The following is a 23,049-nucleotide window of genomic DNA, read 5'->3' as shown; positions in this document are numbered from 1 at the left end:
CAATGGCTTCACACATCCCAATACTTGAAACAGTTCCAAACAATCTTAATTTAACTACCTCAGAGCTAACCTTCCCCAATCTGTCCAGCAATGCCTTTTAGATTTTAAGATCTATAAAATGCAGAAACCTTGTCCCAAACTGTGCCTTTGCTCCAATTTGCTCCTGAGGTTAACCAGCAGTTAACTGTCTTTCTTCACACAGCTTTCTGGGCTGAGATTTAAACAGTATCTTCACAAGTTTCACTATCCCCTTAACTACGTTCTTTCCCTTTGATCTCTCCATCATTTTACCGAATTTCGTTCGAACTAATCTCTCCCAGAATTGCTTAAAATAATCTCTTTACTTTAACATTCATAATTTTAAAAATTGAATTTACTTTATCCATACTTCATTCATGACACCTTTCTTTCACACCTTGCATCTTTTGAATCGCAATACCCATTCACATCTCTTTCTGTTCTCTACCCAACCTGACTAAATTTTTTCGGTAAATATCTGGTTTGAAGTCGAGCTGGGCTCATTAACACATCAAACTCACAGTTTAAATTCACACAGTTACTCTTTCTCCCACTGTAAGGACCACTCTCACACTTCACTAGTTACAAAAAATGTATTACACATAGAAAATAGTTCAATTTCTTAGATTCTTCTGACAAATTTTCTTGATAAAACATCAGTAGAAATTTATGAACAAGGTTCATTCCTGGGTGTGATTAACAGTAAAATATAATCACTAATTATTTGCAAACACGCTGGTGACTTGTCAGGATGGACATCCGAGTGAATCTCTTCCCACACACGAAGCAGGGGAACGGTCTCTCCCCAGTGTGAATTCGCTGGTGTCTTTGCAGAGTGGATGACTGAGTGAATCCCTTCCCACACTGGGCGCAGATGAATGGCCTCTCTCTAGTGTGAATTCGCTGATGTACAGTCAGTTGAGACGATTGCCTGAACCCTGTCCCACAGTGAGAGCACCTGAATGGTCTCTCATCAGTGTGAACAAGCTGATGGCGCATCAGGTCCACAGGACTTTTATAGCACTTCTCACAGTCAGTGCATTCAAATGGTCGCGCTTCAGTGTGAACCTGCTGGTGTTTCAGCACGGTGGATGAATCGCTGAATCCCTTTCCACGTTTGGAGCAGGTGAATGGCCTCTCCCCGGTGTGAACTCGCTGGTGTTGTAGAAGTCCTGATGATCGAGTGAATCCCTTACCACATTCGGGGCAGGTGAACGGCCTCTCCCCAGTGTGAATTCGCTGGTGTACAATGAGTTCAGATGACTGCCTGAACCCAGTTCCACAGTCTGAGCACCTGAACGGTCTCTCATCAGTGTGAGCTCGCTGATGACGCATTAGGTTGACGGAACTTTTATAGCACCTCTCACAGTCTACACATTTAAAAGGTCTCTCGTCCGTGTGAACCTGCTGGTGTTTCAACAGAGTGGAAGAATCAGTAAATTCCTTTCCACACTTGGAGCAGGTGAATGGCCTCTCCCCAGTGTGAACTCGCTGGTGTTGTTGCAGCCCTGATGATCGAGTGAATCCCTTCCCACACTCTGGGCAGGTGAATGGTGTCTCCCCACTATGAACTCGCTGGTGTCTCAGCAGGTTGAATGACCAGGTAAATCCCTTCCCACACTCTGGGCAGGTGAACAGTCTCTCTCCAGTGTGACTGGGCTGATGGGCTTCCAGCTCAGACAGGGATCTGAATCCCTGCTCACAGTCCCCACATTTCTCCGCACTGCCAGTATTGCTATTTTCTTGCATGTTCAAAATCCGATGATATTCAGATCCTGATGTGATGTCTGTTTTCCAACTGCAAATCCGCCCCTTCTAACATCCTGTGAAATTGATTTAAAACAGAAAAATAGGGAGTGAGAGAGAACCCAAAAAACACAGGTTGTGAAACTGAGCTGAATGAATCTTGCCATTTGTGGGGCCGGCACTGGAAAAAAGTGAACATGGAAATTGCTGGGTTGCCACGAAAAAACAACTGTTTCAGTAATGTCCTCAGGGAAGGGAACCTACCATCCGGTCTGGGCCTACACAGGATTCTGGCCTCTATACGAACATATGAAATAGGAGCAGGAGTAAACCTATCATCAGGAAGAAATAGCGAGGCATCTGGATAGAAATTGTCCGATTGGGCAGAAGCAGCATGGGTTCATGAAGGGCAGGTCGTGCCTAACCAATTTAGTGGAATTTTTTGAGGACATTACCAGTGCAGTAGATAACGGGGAGCCAATGGGTGTGGTATATCTGGATTTCCAGAAAGCTTTTGACAAGGTGCCACACAAAAGGCTGCTGCATAAGATAAAGATGCATGGCATTAAGGGTAAAGTAGTAGCATGGATAGAGGATTGGTTAATTAATAGAAAGCAAAGAGTGGGGATTAATGGGTGCTTCTCTGGTTGGCAATCAGTAGCTAGTGGTGTCCCTCAGGGATCCGTGTTGGGCCCACAATTGTTCACAATCTACATAGATGATTTGGAGTTGGGGACCGAGGGCAATGTGTCCAAGTTTGCAGATGACACTAAGATGAGTGGTAAAGCAAAAAGTGCAGAGGATACTGGAAGTTTGCAGAGGGATTTGGATAGGTTAAGTGAATGGGCTAGTGTCTGGCAAATGGAATACAATGTTGACAAATGTGAGGTTATCCATTTTGGTAGGAATAACAGCAAACGGGATTATTTAAACAATAAAATATTAAAGCATGCTGCTGTGCAGAGACCTGGGTGTGCTAGTGCATGAGTCACAGAAAGTTGGTTTACAGGTGATTAAGAAGGCAAATGGAATTTTGTCCTTCATTGCTAGAGGGATGGAGTTTAAGACTAGGGAGGTTATGCTGCAATTCTATAAAGTGTTAGTGAGGCCACACCTGTAGTATTGTGTTCAGTTTTGGTCTCCTTACTTGAGAAAGGACATACTGGCACTGGAGGGTGTGCAGAGGAGATTCCCGAGGTTAATCCCAGAGCTGAAGGGGTTGGATTACGAGGAGAGGTTGAGTAGACTGGGACTGTACTCGTTGGAATTTAGAAGGATGAGGGGGGATCTTATCGAAACATTTAAAATTATGAAGGGAATAGATAGTATAGATCCGGGCAGGTTGTTTCCACTGGCGGGTGAAAGCAGAACTAGGGGGCATAGCCTCAAAATAAGGGGAAGTAGATTTAGGACTGAATTTCGGAGAAACTTCTTCACCCAAAGGGTTGTGAATCTATGGAATTCCTTGCCCAGTGAAGCAGTTGAGGCTCCTTCATTAAATGTTTTTAAGGTAAAGATAGATCGTTTTTTGAAGAAAAAAGGGATTAAGAGTTATGGTGTTCGGGCCGGAAAGTGGAGCTGAGTCCACAAAAGATCAGCCATGATCTCATTGAATGGCGGAGCAGGCTCAAGGGGCCAGATGGCCTACTCCTGCTCCTAGTTCTTATAAACCCCATTGAGCTGCGTCAACATTCACGATGATCATGGCTGATCTTGGTTTAATCTCCAACTTCCCATCCTCCTCAAATCCTTTGATTCCCTGAAACATCTCTCCATCTCTGGGTTAGAAAGTTCCCCCATTTTAATCTTGGGAAGACTGAAGCTATTGTCTTTACTCGCTGCTACAAATTCCACTTCCTAACCATTCAATCCGTCCATCTCCTCAGAAACTGCCTGAGTCTGAGGATTGTGTAGACTTGAGGGGCCGAATGGCCTCCTTGTGCACTGTCAGGATTCTATGATTGTCAGTCTAGGATAGAAATGCCAAACATTTCTTCTCTGGCTCCCTCATCCAGAATGACCGATCATGCTCCCTGCTGTACTTTGCCCCCAGCTGTACTTTGCCCCTCATCGTCATCAGCAGTCCCTCAATTTGAGGATGACATCTACTCAGAGTCTTGAGTTTCTGCCATGGGTGGACAGAACCACAGATCTTGAGACCATGAGATATTGGAATCAGGAGAGCAGGATGTATTTCCCTTTCTTTCCATCGATCCACCGCCCCATCATTCAGACATTGGGACTGAAAGACTAATCCAGTTTGATGGACAAGTTGTCTCCATTCTGAACAATGGGGAACAAGCTCCTCCCACTCATTGAAACATTGCCCCCGACAAAGATGGCGGTCACGCATGCGCCATGGTGCACACTGTTTCCACTAAAGATGGAGGCCATTAATCCAAGCCGAAAATGAGGAGCTGCAGTCTTGCTCGGTACAATCTGGGTCCGGCTAACTCTTTTCCAAGGTTACTGACTCACACAAGGTGCTTACGCAGCGTTTCCGCCCTTCCCCGCGATCTCTCGCTCTCTACATATTGTTCACCACAGCTTACTTACTACTGACGTAAAAAAGCAGCCGCTCTCCGTCGCCATTACGCATACTGCGCATGCTTCAATCGTAGCAGGCCCCGCCTCCCTTTCACTCCGATTGGTTGGAGGACCAGCCGCTCCCGGTCGCTCCTCCACTCCCGACCCACCTGATCCTATTGGTCCGGTGCCACTGTCAATCACCCGGACATTGTGACAGTCTCAGATAGTGAGAGTGGCCACAGTCAGTATCTGGAGAACCATAACTACATTTTGTTTTCATATAATAGTGAGTTAGACATGGTTTGTTGACAACATAATATAATCCATTTCTGGTGTGTGTTACACTGTCACTTATTATCAGGATGTGGAGATGCCGGCGTTGGACTGGGGTGAGCACAGTAAGAAGTCTTACAACACCAGGTTAAAGTCCAACAGGTTTGTTTCAACCACAAGCTTTCGGAGCGCAGCTCCTTCCTCAGGTGAATGGAGAGGTATGTTCCAGAAACATTTATATAGACAAAGTCAGAGATGCTGGACAATGCTTGGAACGTGAGCATTTACAGGTAATCAAATCATTACAGATCCAGGGAGAGGGATAATCACAGGTTAAAGAGGTGTGAATTGTCTCAAATCAGAACAGTTGGTGGGATTTTGCAAGTCCAGGCCAGATGGTGGGGGGTGGATGTAATGCGACATAAATCCAAGATCCCTGTTGAGGCCACACTCATACGTGCGGAACTTAGCTATAAGTTTTTGCTCGGCAATTCTGCATTGTCGCGTGTCCTGAAGACCGCCTTGGAGAACGCTTACCCGGAGATCAGAGGCTGAATGCCCTTGACTGCTGAAGTGTTCCCCGACTGGAAGGGAACATTCCGGCCTGGTGATTGTCGCACGATGCCCGTTCATTCGTTGTCGCAGTGTCTGTATGCTCTCGCCAATGTACCACGCTTCGGGACATCCTTTCCTGCAGCGTAAGAGGTAGACTACATTGGTTGAGTCGCACGAGTATGTGCCGCGTACCTGGTGGGTGGTGTTTCCACGTGTAATGGTGGTATCCAAGTCAATGATCTGGCATGTCTTGCAGAGATTGCTCTGGCAGGGTTGTGTGGTGTCGTGGTCGCTGTTCTGAAGGCTGGGTAATTTGCTGCAAACATTGGTTTGTTTGAGGTTGCATGGTTGTTTGAAGGCCAGTAGTGGGGGTGTGGGGATGACCTTGGCAAGATGTTCATCTTTATTGATGATGTGTTGAAGGCTGCGAAGAAGATGTCGTAGTTTCTCCGCCCCAGGAAAATACTGGACGACGAAGGGTACTCTGTCAGTGGTGTCCCGTGTCTGTCTTCTGAGGAGGTCGGTGCGGTTTTTTGCTGTGGCACGTTGGAACTGTCGATTGATGAGTCGAGCGCCATATCCCGTTCGTACGAGAGCATCTTTCAGCATCTGTAGGTGTCTGTTATGCTCCTCCTCATCTGAGCAGATCCTGTGTATACGGAGGGCTTGTCCATAGGGGATGGCTTCTTTAATGTGTTTCGGGTGAAAGCTGGAGAAGTGGAGCATCGTGAGGTTGTCTGTGGGCTTGCGGTAAAGCGAAGTGCTAAGGTGACCGTCCTTGATGGAGATGAGTGTGTCCAAGAATGCAACAGAATTTGGCGAATAGTCCATGGTGAGTCTGATGGTGGGATGGAATTTATTGATCTCATCGTGTAGTCGTTTCAGTGATTCTTCGCTGTGGGTCCAAAGGAAAAAAATGTCATCGATGTATGTGGTGTATAACATCGGTTGCAGGTCCTGTGTGGTGAGGAAGTCTTGTTCAAACTTGTGCATGAAGATGTTGGCATATTGAGGTGCAAATTTGGTCCCCATGGCTGTTCCATGCATCTGGATGAAGAATTTGTTGTCGAAGGTGAAGACGTTGTGATCTAGAATGAAGCGGATGAGTTGCAGAATTGCGTCTGGAGATTGGCAGTTGTCGGTGTTGAGTACTGAGGCTGTTGCAGCAGTGCTGTCGTCATGGGGAATGCTGGTGTAGAGTGCCGAGACATCCACTGTGACGAGGAATGTTCCTGGTTCAACTGGTCCATGGGTGCCGAGTCCGTCGGAAGTCCGTCGTGTCGCGACAGAAGCTGGGTGTACCTTGTACGATGGGTTTCAAGGTACCCTCGATGTGGCCAGAGAGGTTCTCACACAGGGTCCCATTGCCTGAAACGATAAGACGGCCTGGTGTGTTGGCCTTGTGTATTTTCGGGAGGCAGTAGAGATCTCCAATGCGGGGATTACGTGGGATGAGAGCACGTAGGGTGCTCTGAAGGTCTGGATCCAAGGTCCTGATCAGTCTGTTGAGTTGGCGGATGTGTTCCTTGGTTGGATCTGTGGGTAACTGTCTGTAGTGTTCCTGGTTGTGGAGTTGTCGGTAAACTTCTTTGCAGTAGTCGGTTCTGTTCAGTATGACGGTGGCCCCTCCTTTGTCTGCTGGTTTGATGACGATGGTGCGGTTGGTTTTGAGAGCGCGGATGGCGTTGCGTTGTACTTGGGTGACGTTCGGGGCTGCCTTGTGAATGCGACTGATTAATCTGGCATTGACACGAGTTCTGACGGCTTCAGCATACATGTTGAGTCTAGGGCAGCGGCCTTCCGGAGGGGTCCAATTCGACTCTCTCCTTTTCGTTTGCTGCACCGCAGATCTCGCAGTCTGCTGGTCCGGTTCATTGGTTGTCCCCTTGGGTTCGCTGTCGGCCTCTTGGGGTCTGTGGAAGAATTCCCGGAGCCTCATTCGCCTGATGAATTCCTCCGTGCCTGCCACGAGACTGATGGGGTCCATTTTGGTGGTGGTGCAGAAATTGAGCCCTCTGCTGAGGACTTCGATTTCATCTGGTTGAAGGGTGTAGTCTGACAAGTTGACAATAGATTTCCCTGTATTGTTTTCGGCTGTGATACTGGGGGAGGCTTGGTTGCTGCTGGTGGTGATGCCGAGTTTCTCAAGCTTCCTGTTCTTGGTGTGCATATAGGTGGCACAGTATCGTTGTCCCATCTGTTTGGCGCTGCTACGCAGCTGGTCTGCTGTGTCCTGAGCACAATTTGAGAATATGGCCTCTATCTTGGTTTCCAGGTTGCGTCGACTGCTGTAGAGCTGGTGTACGAGGTGTTTGAGGCGTGTGACAGAGGTGCGGCGGCAGAGTCTTTCAGCGTAGTCTGTGTTGTAGGTCGACTTGAGTGGGTTTGTGATCTGTAGCCCTTTCGGGATCTTGTCTGCTTTTTTGCATGTTTGAAACAAACCTGTTGGACTTTAACCTGGTGTTGTAAGACTTCTTACTGTTATTCCGGGGTCAGAGCCGCATCCGGGGACTCATGGACCCCCCCCCCCCCCCCCCCCCGGCTCTGCCTATCCCTCCATTCCCCTCACCCCCTGTGGATCTGCCAAACAAGCTTCTGTCCCTGGACACCGCCCGCACTGCGCATGCTCAACGTCACAATGCCCGGTGAGTGATTGACGGCAGCTCCGGACCAATAGCAAGAGGGGATTGGGCTGGAGGACCGAGAGGCAGCGGCTGGTCCTCCCACTAATCAGAGTGAATGGGGGTGGGGTCACAGCACTGACTGAAGCATGCGCAGTACGAGCCCCAGAGCCGGAAGGCGGCGGTCGGGTTGAGGTCACAAAGGGTGAGAAGTGTATCCGGGGGGAGGAGATTGTGAACAAAGCGGGAAGTTGGGCACCAGGGATGAGATGTTGGTGGAGTGGGAATGTCCCTGGGTGGGTATTAGTGAGTCCTCCAGGGTAATGGTCAGAGGACCGAGTGGGATATTCCTGATTACCAAACAACTAAACTCAATTCATAAAACAAAGTGAAAACTGGTGTCAGTAATGGTGACCATGCAGCTATCACCGGTTGTGTATAAACGGATCTGATTCACTAATGGCCTTTAGGAAATCTGCCAACCTTACCTGGTCTGGCCTACATGTAACTCCAGAGCCACGGCAGTAAATCTGCCCTCTGAAATGGCCCAGCAAGCCATTCAGATCAAGGGCAATTCGGGATCGGCAACAAATGGTGGATTCACCGGTGATTACCACAGGAATTGTCATTTGTGGGAGAGAGAATTCCAAATGTGTCCCAGATTTTGTGTCAACAAGTGTTTCCTCATTTCACACTGACTTCTGTGACCTGGCTACAATTTTTAGGCAATGTCCCAAGTCCTTACTCCCCAGTCAGCAGAAATCATTCCTCTCTGTCTTTGATTAAACCACACTGTAATTTACTAAATACCAGGATGTGGAGATGCCGGCGTTACACTGGGGGGGGGGGGGGGCAGAGTGAGAAGTCTTACAACAGCAGGTTAAAGTCCAACAGATTTGTTTTGAATGACGAGCTTTCAGAGCATAGATCCTTCCTCAGCTGTGCTCCAAAAGCTACTGATTCAAAATAAACCTGTTGGACTTTAACCTGGTGTTGTAAGACTGCTTACGGTGCTCACCCCAGTCCAACGCCGGCATCTCCACATCATGGCCGGAAGATGAGACAAAAAAGCATCTGTCCCTGGGCATGAGCCGCACTGCGCATGCTCCACATCACAATGCCCAGCGAGTGATTGACGGCAGTTTTGCACCAATAGGAAGAGGAGGTGGGACTGCAGGACCGAATGACAGCAGCTGGTCCTCCAACTAATCGGAGAGAATGAGGGGCGTGGCTGCTCTCAGATCTCCCTGATTGGTTGAGACTCTGCGTCATTTTGAGTTCTTCCCATTAGCCACGTGAGCGCAGGTTCCAAAACCACATTTCCTGTCTGAGAGATGTTGACCAATGGGAGGATTTGGAGGACCGGACGCAGTCTGGTCCTCCAGGCAATCAGACCTGCCGGCTTTGTGTGAATGAAAATGAAACTTCACACAGACTGAAACATCTTCCTGTGTCAAACATCTGATTAAAACATTTTCTTTCCACTTCAATGGACTTTTTTTAGAATCCATTGACCCTTCTACAGAACTGTTACAAGGAACAACAAATGTTTACTGTTTCTCTCGCCACAGATGGCACGGTAGTTAGCACTACTGCCTCACAGCGCCAGCGACCAGGGTTCAATTCTGGCCTTGGATGACTGTATTGAGTTTGCACATTCTTCTCGTGTCTGCGTGGGTCCCTACGGGTGCTCCAGTTTTCTCTCACGAGAATGTGCAGGCTTGGTGGATTGGCTATGCTAAATAGCCCCTTAGTGTTCAAAGATGAAGTGGGTGTATGGGGAGAGGTTGGGGGAAATGCACCTGGGTGGGGGGCTCGATTGACCATGGTAAATTGTCCCTTTGTGTCCAAACAAAGGTTAGGTGAGGTTACTGGGTTACAGGGATGGGCTTAAGTAGGGTACTGTTTCTGAGGGCCTGTGCAGGCTTGATGGGCCTAATGGCCTCCTTCTGCACTGTACATTCTACGATTCTGTTGGAATTTCTTTCCCACAGTCTGACCTGGTGGGTCTGTCTGGTGGTATATCCCTGGTACTGTCCATGTATTTGAATGTTTGGGTATTTTAGGGAGCAGGTAGAACTTCCTTGGCTCTACCTGTTGTCTTTGGTTAATGTGTCTGGAGTCTTTGAGTTCTTCCAGTCTGTCTCCAATGCTCCTTCCTGTCTCGGGTATATGGGTCCAGGTAGCTTGGTGTTGTGATTCATGCTGTTTAGTTGCCTGTCTGTCTCCAGCAGGTATTGTTGTCCCTCAATAATGACTGTGCTGCTACCCTTGTCTTCTCGTCTTGTGGACATATCCGTGTTGGATTCAAGCTCCCGGATTGTCTGTCTTTCTCTCCGATTGAGGTTCTGTTTGTCTCTTGTATTTCACTGTGACAGGGCGGAGACCTGATTGAAGGATTCAAACATGGGAATTCTAGGAAAGATAGTCAAGGATTTGGGAGGTGACAACATGTTCAAGGAGTTTGGGGAGGAGAAGGAGGTTGAAGATGGGGCACAAATTTGGAAGGATGGCAGGGGGTTTTATTGAAGAGGGGGTGATGATGGCAGATTTGAAGGACAGAGAGACAGTACCTGAAGAGTGAGAAATGTTGACAATATCCATGGACACAGGGTAGTTGGCTGATCAGTAGCCCAGTGGGAATAGGGTCGATGGAGCAGGAGCTGGGTCTCATGGACAAGATGAGCTCTGAGAGGACATGAGGGGAGATGGGAAAGCAACGAGAGAAAGATGTGGGTTCAGGGCTCGGGAAAGGATGAAATTTAGAGACAGTTTGGTCCGGTGGGATCGTGGAAGGGAGGGAAGCAGCAGAGGCAGCTGATCGATTTACTCAATCTCAGTCACAAAGAAGCTCCACAAGCTCCTCACACTTCTTGTTGGAGGTCAGGATGGAAGAGACAGGGGAGAGCGAGAGAACTTCAAAAGGAACTAACTTGTGTCAGAGATATTAAATGTTTCAACACACTGCGTATTTCACACAAATCTAATTTATTTGACTTTTAGCCAGAATATTAGCCCCTGTAAATGGGCTGGAGTTTGTTATCAGCAGAAAGAGACCCAAATGAACATGGTTCAGTCCTGAATGTGAGGAACAGCAAAACCCAATCACTGTTGTTACTTGTGGCCTCGTTGGTGTCTCAGCAGGTAGGATGAAGTGGTGAATCCCTTCCCACACTGGGAGCAGGTGAATGGCCTCTCCCCAGTGTGAATTCGCTGGTGCTTCTGTAGGGTGGATGCCTGAGTGAATCCCTTTCCACACTTGGAACAGGCGAATGGTCTCTCCCCAGTGTGAATTCGCCGATGTGCAGTGAGGTGAGACGATTGTCTGAACCCAGTCCCACAGTGAGAGCACGTAAACGGTCTCTTGTCAGTGTGAGCACGTTGATGACGCATCAGTTCCCCAGAACGTTTATAGGAGTTCCCACAGTCTGGACATTGAAAAGGCCTCTCGTCACTGTGAATTCGCTGGTGATTCAGAAGTTCGGATGACTGAATGAATCCCTTCCCACACTCTGAGCAGGTGAATGGTCTCCCCCGGTGTGAATTCGCTGATGCACAGTGAGGTGAGATGATCGTCTGAACCCAGTCCCGCAGTGAGAGCATCTAAACGGTCTCTCGTCAGTGTGAACACGTTGATGTTGCAACAGTTCTCCAAAACGTTTATAGCACTTCTCGCAGTCTGGACATTGAAACGGTCTCTCATCAGTGTGAATTCGCTGGTGCTTCTGCAGGTCAGATGCCTGAGTGAATCCCTTCCCACACTTGGCACAGACGAATGGCCTCTCAACTGTGTGAATTCGCTGATGTACAGAGAGGTGAGATGATCGTCTGAACCCAGTCCCACAGTGAGAGCACCTGAACGGTCTCTCGTCAGTGTGAACACGTTGATGGCACATCAGTTCTCCAGATCTTTTATAGCACTTCCCGCAGTCTGGACATTGAAACGGTTTCTCATCAGTGTGAACTCGCTGGTGACTCAGCAGGTGGGCTGAAAGAGTAAATCCCTTCCCACACGTTGAGCAGGTGAATGGCCTCTCCCTGGAGTGAAATCGCTGGTGTGTGGACAGACCAGATGGCTGAGTGAATCCCTTCCCACACTTGGAGCAGGTGAATGGTCTCTCCCCAGTGTGACAGCGTCGATGAGTTTCCAGCTTGGATGGGTAAGTGAATCCTTTCCCACAGTCCGCACATTTCCACGGTTTCTCCTCAGTGTGACTGCATTTGTGGCTTGCGAGGCCTGATGATCGAGTGAATCCTCGTCCACACACACAAGTGTACGGTTTCTCCCCACTGTGAATGACGTTTTTTCCTTCCATGTTCAAAATCTCATGATATTCAGCAATGATAACTTGAGGACCCTGTCAGATGCTGATGTGATGTTTGGTTTGTGTTTCCAGACTTTGAAGCCTCCCCTTCGAACACCCTGTGAAACTGATTGAAAACAGAAAATAGGGAGTGAGAGAGAACCCACAAAAACACAAAGGCAGGTTGTGAAATTGAGCTGAATGAATCTGGTCATTTGTGGGGCCGACACTGGGAAAAAGTGACCATGAAAACTGCTGGATTGTTATAAAAATCCAACTGGCCTCTTTGGGAGGAGAGAGAAAGAGGTGAAGAGGGATTTTGTACATCTACAAGATATATTAAGACAGTAGTTGGCAAAGCAAATTCAATCTTGAGCTTCATAATTAGAAATATTGATCCCGAAAAAGGGTAGCTCGGCTTCCAGTGACACCGTGATTAGCACTGCTGCCTCACCGTGATTAGCACTGCTGCCTCACCGTGATTAGCACTGCTGCCTCACCGTGATTAGCACTGCTGCCTCACCGTGATTAGCACTGCTGCCTCAGTGATTAGCACTGCTGCCTCACCGTGATTAGCACTGCTGCCTCACCGTGATTAGCACTGCTGCCTCACCGTGATTAGCACTGCTGCCTCAGTGATTAGCACTGCTGCCTCACCGTGATTAGCACTGCTGCCTCACAGTGATTAGCACTGCTGCCTCACAGTGATTAGCACTGCTGCCTCACCGTGATTAGCACTGCTGCCTCACCGTGATTAGCACTGCTGCCTCACCGTGATTAGCACTGCTGCCTCACCGTGATTAGCACTGCTGCCTCAGTGATTAGCACTGCTGCCTCAGTGATTAGCACTGCTGCCTCAGTGATTAGCACTGCTGCCTCAGTGATTAGCACTGCTGCCTCAGTGATTAGCACTGCTGCCTCAGTGATTAGCACTGCTGCCTCAGTGATTAGCACTGCTGCCTCAGTGATTAGCACTGCTGCCTCAGTGATTAGCACTGCTGCCTCAGTGATTAGCACTGCTGCCTCACAGTGATTAGCACTGCTGCCTCAGTGATTAGCACTGCTGCCTCACAGTGATTAGCACTGCTGCCTCACAGTGATTAGCACTGCTGCCTCACAGTGATTAGCACTGCTGCCTCAGTGATTAGCACTGCTGCCTCACAGTGATTAGCACTGCTGCCTCACAGTGATTAGCACTGCTGCCTCACAGTGATTAGCACTGCTGCCTCAGTGATTAGCACTGCTGCCTCACAGTGATTAGCACTGCTGCCTCAGTGATTAGCACTGCTGCCTCACAGTGATTAGCACTGCTGCCTCACAGTGATTAGCGCTGCTGCCTCACAGTGATTAGCGCTGCTGCCTCACAGTGATTAGCGCTGCTGCCTCACAGTGATTAGCGCTGCTGCCTCACAGTGATTAGCGCTGCTGCCTCACAGTGATTAGCGCCGCTGCCTCACAGTGATTAGCGCCGCTGCCTCACAGTGATTAGCGCTGCTGCCTCACAGTGATTAGCGCTGCTGCCTCACAGTGATTAGCGCTGCTGCCTCACAGTGATTAGCGCTGCTGCCTCACAGTGATTAGCACTGCTGCCTCACAGTGCTAGGGACCCGGGTTTAATTCCAGCCTTGATGTCTGTGTGTGTGGAGTTTGCACTTTCTCCCTGTGTCTGCGTGGGTTTCCACCAAGTGCTCCAGTTTCCCCCTGCAGTCCAAAGACGGGCAAATTAGGTAGATTGGCCTTGATAAATTGCCCCTTAGTGCCCAGGGATGTGCAGGTTAGGTGGGGCTATAGGATGTCACAGTGGTTAGCACTGCTGCCTCACAGCTCCAGGGTCCCGGATTCAATTCCAGTCTCGGGTGACTGCTTCTGTGAAGTTTGCATTTTCTCCCCGTGTCTGCGTAGATTTTCTCCTGGTGCTCTGGTTTCCTCACACAGTCCAAGGATGTACAGGTCAGGTGGATTGTCCATGATAAATTGCCCCACAGGTTAGTTGGAGTTACTGGGTTACGGGGAGAAGGTGGAGGCATGGGCTTAAACTGAAGTAGGGTGTTCTTTCCAAGGGCTAGTGCAAACTCCTTGGGCTGAATGGCCTCTCGCTGAACTGTAAAGTCTATGATTCTGCACTGTAGGAATTCTTATGAATCTTTATAAAGCTCTGGTCACCACTCTTCAGGAAGGATGTGATGGTTCTTGGAGAAGGTGCAGAGGGGATTTACCAGAATGGTTCGAGCAAAGGAGGTTGAGTTGAAATTTGATTCAGGTCCACAAGATTATGCCAGATTTCCATCGGGTGGACAAAGTAACTGTTTCCATTCACTGATCGTACAAGCAGCCGGGACACAGATTTAAAGTTTTGGGTAAAACCTAGATTGAACGATATAAGATGCTGAGGGGCCTTGACAGGGTGGATGTGGAGAGGATGTTTCCTCTTGTGGGAGAATCTGGAACAAGGAGTCACTGTTGCAAAATAAGGAGTCGCCCATTTCAGATGGAGATGAGGCTTTTTTATTCTCTTGAGGGTTGTAAGACTTGGGAACTCACGTCCTTAAAAGGCAGTGGGAGCAGAGTCCTTGGATATTTTTAAGGCAGAGCTGGATAGATTCTTGATGAGCAAGGGGGTGAAAGGTCATCAGGGTTAGGCAGGAATGTGGAGTTGAGGTTAGAATGAGATCAGCCGCAATCTTATTGAATGCTGAGCAGGCTCGAGGGGCCGAGTGGCCTGTTCCTAGTTTGTATATAAAAGGAACAGGAGAAATGATGTGATATGAGATATGTTTTTACACAGCGAGTGGCAATGACCTGATACTTGCTGCCTGTGAGCGAGTTTGAAAATCGACACAATTAATGATTTGATTTCAAAAGGAAATTGGACAAACACTTGAGGGAAATAAACCTGTGAGGATACAGGGATGGAGCAGGAGAATGGCACTGAATGGATTGCTCCAGAGAGCTAGCATGGACTGAATGGGCCGAATGGCATTCTCTGTGTCATCATGTCTCTGACTCGTTTGTGTAATTTAGTTTTGTAATTTAACCCCGGGCGGGTTCAGATATCACTCAGGTAAATCTCTGCTACACTCCCTCAGAGGCCATTCTATCCTTCCTCAGGTTTGTTGTCCAGAACTGAACACAGTTCTCCAGGTTTGGTCTAACCAGGGTTTGTGAATCTCGGGGCTTTTCCAGTCACACCGATACCTGAAATCTTCCCTCACAGACAGAACAGACAAACCTTTTACCTTCCACACCCAGATGCTGCTGATATTCAGGGTCGGATGAATAATGTGACTGTCAGATCGCGATGTGACGTTTGGTTTGCGTTTCCCGTCTGTTCAACCTCCACTTCCAGTATCCTATACATTTACAGAAACCTCACTGTCAGTTTAGGATAGAAATTCACAATATTCTCTCCTCACCAACTTTGATTAAATGTATTCTTGGAGGTTTGATCACATGACCTGCCCCCATCCTCCAGCCATTAATCGGTCAACACATCCATCCTTGTGACACACTGCCTTCCTCGGCCAATTGGGAAGCAAAAGGACTCATTACCTCACAGGACAGTGATTGACTGTCAGCCAAACAACCTTCATCCCATTTACAATATTTTTGTATCCACTGAAGAGGAGCAGCTTCGGGCCAGTCAGTATAAATAACTTACGTTGGGGATTCACGGCCTAGCCGGCAGGGAGGGGGGTTAGTGCCAATCCGGGGAGGAGCAGCTCTGGGACAGTCAGTATCAATAACTCACCCAGAGGATTCACGGCCTAGTCGGCAGGGAGGGGGTTGGTGCCAATCCGGGGAGGAGCAGCTCCGGGATAGTAAGTATGGGCAGCACGGTAGCATTGTGGATAGCACAATTGCTTCACAGCTCCAGGGTCCCAGGCTCGATTGGGCCACTGTCTGTGCGGAGTCTGCACCTCCTCACCGTGTGCGCGCGGGTTTCCTCCGGGTGCTCAGGTTTCCTCCCACAGTCCAAAGATGTGCAGGTTAGGTGGATTGGCCATGCTAAATTGCCCTTAGTGTTGGGTGGGGTGACTGGGTTATGGAATAGGGTGGTGGTGTTGACCTTGGGTAGGGTGCTCTTTCCAAGAGCCGGTGCAGACTCAATGGGCCAAATGGTCTCCTTCTGCACTGTAAATTCTATGAATAACTGACCCCGGGGATTCACGGCCTAGTTGGCAGGGTGCGGGGTTGGTGCCAATACGAGGAGCAGCTCCGGGACAGTCAGTATCAGTAACTCAGCCCGGGGATTCACGGCCTAGTCGGCAGGGAGGGGGGTTGGTACCAATCCGGGGAGGAGCAGCTCCGGGACGGTCAGTATCAATAACTCAGCCCGGGGATTCACGGCCTAGTCGGCAGGGAGGGGAGTTGGTACGAACCCGGGGAGGAGCAGCTCGGGACGGTCAGTATCAATAACTCACCCCGGGGATTCACGGCCTAGTCAGCACGGAGCGGGGTTAGTGCCAATCCGGGGAGCAGCAGCTCCGGGACGGTCAGTATCAATAACTCACCCCCGGGACAGTGAGAGGGGAGAATGTTCAATGTTTCACATTCGGCTCTTTGGATTCTAAACCCCGCCACTGACCTCTCACCTGACACCTCACAATGCCGGGGCAATGATTGTCGGCAGCACCGGACCAATAGGAGGAGGAGATGTCCGTAGGGCCGGTCCGGACTGCCTGGTCCTCCAACCAATCAGCGTGAATGAGGGGGCGGGACTGGGCTGAGTGAAGCATGCGCAGTGAGATTTCTGGCACGCAGAAAAACGTTCGTTCTCGGATCCACAATCTGTGAAGGTGGGAATGGCGGGACGGAGGGAGAGCTCGATTAGGGGGGGGGTCGTTAGACACGCTTCGTGAACATGTTATTCACACCTAAAATCCGTAAAAATAACCTACCGGTGCCTGGGGATCTGAGTGGAGGCCGCAGCTTTGTTACAGACCAGACTATGTGGGTGCCATCTTTATTTGGTACTTGCAGCGGTGCGCATGCGCACCCACCATCTTTATTGGGGCACGAGTAGCAGAGCGCATGCTCAGTCGCCATCATTGTTGGGGGCAACATTTTTTGAAACGTTTTTTCATGACAGAATGTTCAGCAGACTGCTTCACTCTGAGTTACAAATTCCTATTTATAGGGCAGAATATATGTCCAGGGGCAGTGACAATAATTCGAATTTATATTATGACTTGAACAGAATATAACTTTTAAGACTTTCAGAGAAACGTTACAAAATAATTGACACTGAGCCACATGAGGAGATATTAGGTTTTAAGGAGAATCCTAATGGAGGAAATTGAGTCAGAGAGTGGGAGAGTTTTAAGGAGGAAATTCCAGAAATTGTGGCCTTGGCAACTCAGTAATGGTGGAGAGATTAAAATCAGGAATTCTCAAGTGGCTGGAATTAAATGAGTGCAGAGATCTCAAAGGGGTGTGTGTGGAGGAGATTACAGTGATCTGGATGATCATTACCAGGGAGTACAACAATGAGAAATGTAAACATTTTGTGCCTTTTAAAAGGAAGCATTTGTAGATCAGTGGGACAGGGGCTGGTGTGAGTAAGCACATGGGTAGCAGAGTTTGGGGTATGATGGAGGGGGTTGTTTAATGTTGGAGTCCGGCTGCGAGGGTGTTGGAATAATTTGGTTGAGAGGTAACAGAAGAATGGATAATGGTTTGTGCAGCAAATAAACAGAGACAAAGGTGGAGTTGAGCTGTATTTCTGAGGTGGAAATCAGCAATCTTGGTGACAATGTGGATCTGTGGTCAAGAGCTCATCTCGGGGTGAAATATTTCACCATGGTTGTGAACAATGTCTGCTTCAGCCTCAGACATTTGACAGGGTGGAATTGGTGACAAGGGGATGGAGTTTGTAGAGGGGACAGGAAGGGAATGGGTTCAATCTTGTCAATATTTAAATGGAGGAAAGTTCTCCTCATCCAACACTGGACGTCGGACAAGATCGGACAGTGTGTGTCTTGGAAAAGAACTTGCAGGTGGTGATGTTCACATACATCTGCTGTCCTGCTCCATCCAGGTGGTGGAGGTTAAGCATTTAGGAGATTCTGTCAAATTGTGAATCAGTTGTCAATCAACGAAATGCCTCTCCAATGCCACCTGTCACACCCCCCCCCCCCCCCACTCTGTTCCCACTCTCGCTCCGTCTCCCTCATCATTTTTGACTTTCTCTCTCTGGGCGTGATTCTCCGCACCCGCGGGAAATCATGAGGCTGGCGTCAAAAACGGGCGGGTTTGACGCCAGCCTCCGCCCCCCCGACCGGGAACCGATTCTCGTCCCCGGTCGGGGCTAGCATCCCGTGGCCGTGAACTCCGGCATCGCGGGCTTAACGAATTTCGTTAAGCCCGCTAGCCAGAGTTAGCGACGGCTGACGTGTCAGATAACGTCAGCCGCGCATGCGCGAATTGGACGACTCCAACCCGCGTATGCACGGATGACGTCATCACGCATTTGCGTGAAACCCGTGCATGCGCGGGCCAGTATGCCCCTCAGCCGCCCCGCGAATGGATACAGCGGGGCGGCGGAGGGAGAAAGAGTGCGCGGGGTAAGTACCCGCTGCCCGTGACCGGTGCCCACCGATCGCGGGTCCATGGCATCCTTGGCACGGCCGTGGTACTGCCGTGCCAATCGGTGCCATGGTTCCCCAGATCGGGACTTTACGGACGTTTTTACGAACGGTCAGACCAGGTGTGATTGACGTTCATAAAAACGGTCGTAAAGGCCTTGGAAATCGGCCCATCGGCCAGCTGAGAATCGCTGCTCGCCGTAAAAAAACGGCGGGCAGCGATTTGTGTCGGGAGGCGGGCGTGGGGGGGGGAGAATAGCGGGAGGGCGTCGGACCAGCGTGGCCGTAATAATTTACGCCGCCCGCTATTCTCCGCCCCGTCGTGAGTGCGGAGAATTCCGCCCTCTGTTTCTCGCAAAACATTCTCTTGACTAGAGGGTTGTGGATGATACATCATTGAATATATTGAAGGCTGAGATAGTGAGATTTTTGGTCTCTCAGGCAGTCAAAGGACATAGAGAGCTAACGGGAAAGTGGAAATGAAGACTGAGATCAACCACAATCGTGTTCAATGGCAGAGCAGGTTCGACGAGCCGAATGGTCTACCTCTGCTCCTTTATCTTATGTTCTTGCACAGACCCAAGTGTTGTGTGGGCTCAGGCCGGGTGGCAGGTTCCCTTCCCTGAAGGACATTAACAACCTAGTTCACTTTTCACAAAAGATTCAACAATTTTCATGGTCAATTTTTCCCAGTGCCGGCCCCACAAGTTACCAGATTCGTTCAGCTCAGTTTTACAACCTGCTATGGTGTTTTTGTAGGATCTCTCTCACTGTCTTTTTTCTGTTTTAAATCTATTTCAGAGTTAGAAGGGGAGGATTTGCAGTCAGGAAACTCAGATCAAACATCATATCAGCATCAGACAACGTCACCGAATTCATCGTAACCTGACTATCGGTGAATTTTGACCATGGAAGGAAAAAGCTCCGTACACAGTAAGGAGAAACCCTGGGAATGTGAGGAGGGATTCAGATCCACATCTCAACTAGAAATTCATCATTCCAGACAGTCTGTGGAGAGGTCACTCACTTGCTCTGATTGTGGGAAGGGATTCTCTCGATCATCCAGCCTGCTGCAACACCAGCGAGTGCACACCGGGGAGAAACCATTCAACTGCTCCGTGTGTGGGAAGGGATTCGCTCAGTCGTCCAACCTGCTGAGACACCAACGCGTTCACACTGGGAAGAGACCATTCATCTGCCGGGAGTGTGGGAAAGGATTCGCTCGGTCATCTGATTTAATGACGCACCAGCAAGTTCACACGGATGAGAGACCATTTAAATGTCCAGACTGTGGGAAGTGCTTTAAATGTTCCCGGGACCTGATACTCCATCAACGTGTTCACACCAACGAGCGACCGTTCAGGTGCTGTCACTGTGGGACTGGGTTCAAGCAGTCATCTCAACTCAGTGAACACCAGCGCACTCACAGTGGGGAGAGGCCGTTCACCTGCTCCGTGTGTGGCAGTGGGTTCAGTAGGTCATCAAACCTGCGGACACACCAGCGAGTTCACACTGGAGAGAGACCTTACACTTGCTCTGAGTGTGGAAAGGGATTCACTCAGTTATCCACTCTGCTGAATCACCAGAGTGTTCACAGTGAGAAGAAACCATTTAAATGCCAAGACTGTGGGAAGTGCTACAAAAGTTCCCGGGAACTGCTCCACCATCAACATATTCACACTGATGAGAAACCTTTTCAATGCCCAGACTGTGAAAAGTGCTTTAAAAGTTCCGGGGAACTTATGCGCCATCAACGTATTCACACTGATGACAAACCATTCAGATGCTCTTCCTGCGGGATTGGTTTCAAGACATCATCTGACCTCACTGTACACCAGCGAATTCACACTGGGGAGAGACCGTTCACCTGCTCCCAGTGTGGGAAGACATTCACTCAGTCATCCAGCCTGCTGACACATCAGCGAGTTCACACAAGGGAGAGGCCTTACACCTGCCCCAAGTGTGGGAAGGGATTCACACAGTCATCCAATCTGATAAGACACCAGCGAATTCACAAGTAATTACAGTGAGTGGACAATCTGATGAGATACCTCTGCTGCTTCCCTCCCTTCCACTTGCTCCACCAGGCCAAACTGTCACTAAAAATCCCCCTCGTCTGAGTGTGAACTCAGATCTATCTCCAGGTTCTCTCCTATCTCCTGTCATGTCCTGTTCAATCTCGTCTTGATTACAAGACCTGCCTTCTGCTCCCTTGACCCTATTCTCATTAAACCACTGACCATCCAACTTCCCCACATTAATTGATATCGTAACAGTTCTCTCCCTCTTCTAGCTTTGCCCCTCTCACTTTTAAATACATTACCTTCACCTTTCCTGAGAAAACAACCTTTGACCCCTGACTTCCTTGCAAAGTACCACCCCATCTCTAAACTCCCTTTCTTTTCCAATATGGTGTCCCCCCAAGGATGTATCCTTGGCCCCTCCTATTTCTCATCAACATGATGGCACTAGAATCCATAGAATCCCTACAGTGCAGAAGGAGGCCATTCGGCCCCTCAGGATTGCACTATATGCCTGAAAGAGCACGCTAGGTAGGCCCATAACCTCACCCTATCCCCATAACACCACCTAACCTGCACATCTTCGGACTCTGGCAGCAGTTGGAGGAAATCCTCACATTTAAAGTTTCTGGGCAATATTCCCAGAAACTGTTTTCATTCAACGGATAAGGCTCATAAAAAGATGTATTTCAATCGAATTAAATAATATTATAATTACTTTAACCCAATCACAGCCAGAAAGGGGACAGACATTGGTGATAGCCATAACCTTAAAAAGTACTGCCGATTTTCAACAATTCATTCCAGAATCACCTTACTTAATTTCTGAAGCTACTTTCTGCACTTTCGCTTTGAACCGCCATTTTGTTTATTTTCAACTTCACTGCATCGTGTATTCAGTTAGAAGAAATTATCAAGGGCTGTAACTTGTATTGAATTCAACTCAGTTCTCTGTATTTGCTTGGACTAAACAAACTGTAAATACTCTGTCTTTGCAACAAACTGACCTATTCAAGAAACATCTGAAACTAACTGAATAAAAGACAAATGACTTCACGCATGAAGCTCAGTTTCAAGTTCTGCAGAGTAATATATTAGTGCGGCAACACTTCAGATATATTAACCAAAGTATAGACCTATCAGTGAGGAGCTGCGGAGTGTGGCCGAGGTGAACAAAGGGCCCAGAGCCAATGTGCAAGACCTGAAGAACAGGTCGAGAAGGCAAAATTTGAGAATTGTGGGCCTGCCCAAGGGGGTGGAGGGCCTGAGGCCGACTGAGTACTTTGTGAGGATGTTTGAGGAGTTGATGAGGGAGGGGGAATATACCTCCCACTATGTGTTGGACAGGGCACATTGGTCGCTCAGGCCGATGCCCAAAGCGAATGAGCCACCAAAGGCGGGTATATTCTGCTTACATAATGACCACGTGAAGGAGGGGGATTTGAGCTGGGTGAAGCAGAGGCGAGGGACGGAATTCTCCGCAACGGCCAACGCCATCGTGAAACCCGGAGTGTCAGAGGCCGCTCCTCGCCCCCTCACGGCGTTGCGGGGAACTCGGCCGCCAGGCCTGATGCGCCGAGAATGGTGCGGCTGGCGGCGCCTAATGACGTCACCCATGCATGCACAGGTTGGCCGGCGCCAGGGCGGCCCTCCTGCGATTCTCCAACCCGGCCTGGGGAGCGGAGAAAAGCGCCCGAGGTGTGGGAAGACGTTGGCATGAACATACCAAGCAGAGCTGCAGAGAAGGCGGGTGGCCTTTGGGGGGAGAGGGCGGCATTGGCAGCGGAGTGAGATTCAGAGTGGTCTAACCTGTGAAGTTGAGAGTGACTCACAATTGAAAGGATTTTTATTTCAAGGCGGTGGAGGCCTTAGTTCAGGCTGAAGGACTGAGATGAGCGTTTGGATTTGTTCTTGGTTGGTGGGGACGGGGACAGCGTTTGTCTTCGGGAAGGCTTTCTGTTTGATTGGGAGTTTTGTTTTCTGCATCTTGAATTGTGGGGGGGGGGGGGGGGGGGGGGTTGTTTCCATGAGGTTCGGGTTTTGCTTTTTCTTGTTTCTGGGTGAGGTTCAGTACTATTCTTTGTTTTAAGGAAGGTGGGTTTTTCAGCCTGTGGGAGGTTACTGAGGAAGGGATGGGGAGGAGGGGGGGTTCTGGTAGGGGTCATCGCACGAGTTAACAAAGGTTGGCTAGTGAACAGGAGTGTGGTATGGCAGGGGCCGTGGTTGTTGGAGCCTGGTGGAGCAGATTTTAATGGACCTGGGAGGGGTGAATGGTGCGAGGAGGGGATCGATACTGGGTGAGGTGTTTGCAAGAGGAAGTGAATGGGGAGAGGGGGAGGGGTTCGATGGTAACAAAAGGGTAATGGATCAGGTGAGGTTTTGGAAGAGTTTGGTGAGT

The 23,049-nt window shown here is 49.2% G+C and overlaps 2 protein-coding genes across 18 annotated transcripts; one reads left to right on the top strand and one right to left on the bottom strand.

The window, feature by feature from the left end:
• Positions 1-597: 597 nt before the first annotated feature.
• On the bottom strand, positions 598-17,029 carry LOC119961114 (zinc finger protein 135-like). 15 transcript variants are annotated; one of them, XM_038788593.1, is made up of 3 exons: positions 16,945-17,029; positions 15,283-15,396; positions 598-1,841 (listed from the first exon to the last, which is right to left on the bottom strand). In XM_038788593.1, the coding sequence occupies exon 3, from the start codon at positions 1,765-1,767 to the stop codon at positions 739-741; it is 1,029 nt and encodes a 342-aa protein (XP_038644521.1). In that variant the 5' UTR covers positions 1,768-1,841; positions 15,283-15,396; positions 16,945-17,029; the 3' UTR covers positions 598-738. The 15 variants fall into 15 exon arrangements, 13 of the variants coding, with proteins under 13 accessions (XP_038644521.1, XP_038644525.1, XP_038644527.1 ...); XM_038788597.1 differs by lacking the exon at positions 16,945-17,029 and adding an exon at positions 16,639-16,773; XM_038788599.1 differs by lacking the exon at positions 16,945-17,029 and adding an exon at positions 16,632-16,650.
• Positions 15,739-21,328, top strand: LOC119961112 (zinc finger protein 239-like). 3 transcript variants are annotated; one of them, XM_038788587.1, is made up of 2 exons: positions 15,739-15,864; positions 19,432-21,328. In XM_038788587.1, exon 2 carries the CDS (start codon positions 19,539-19,541, stop codon positions 20,649-20,651), a length of 1,113 nt encoding a protein of 370 aa, XP_038644515.1. In that variant the 5' UTR covers positions 15,739-15,864; positions 19,432-19,538; the 3' UTR covers positions 20,652-21,328. The 3 variants fall into 3 exon arrangements, with proteins under 3 accessions (XP_038644515.1, XP_038644516.1, XP_038644514.1); XM_038788588.1 differs by lacking the exon at positions 15,739-15,864 and adding an exon at positions 16,811-16,842; XM_038788586.1 differs by lacking the exon at positions 15,739-15,864 and adding an exon at positions 16,894-16,996.
• The last annotated feature ends 1,721 nt before the right edge of the window (positions 21,329-23,049 follow it).

The sequence above is a fragment of the Scyliorhinus canicula genome, unplaced genomic scaffold, assembly GCF_902713615.1.
Source record: "Scyliorhinus canicula unplaced genomic scaffold, sScyCan1.1, whole genome shotgun sequence".
Classification (NCBI taxonomy): Eukaryota; Metazoa; Chordata; class Chondrichthyes; order Carcharhiniformes; family Scyliorhinidae; genus Scyliorhinus; species Scyliorhinus canicula.
This window is presented reverse-complemented; position numbering and strand designations above follow the sequence as displayed.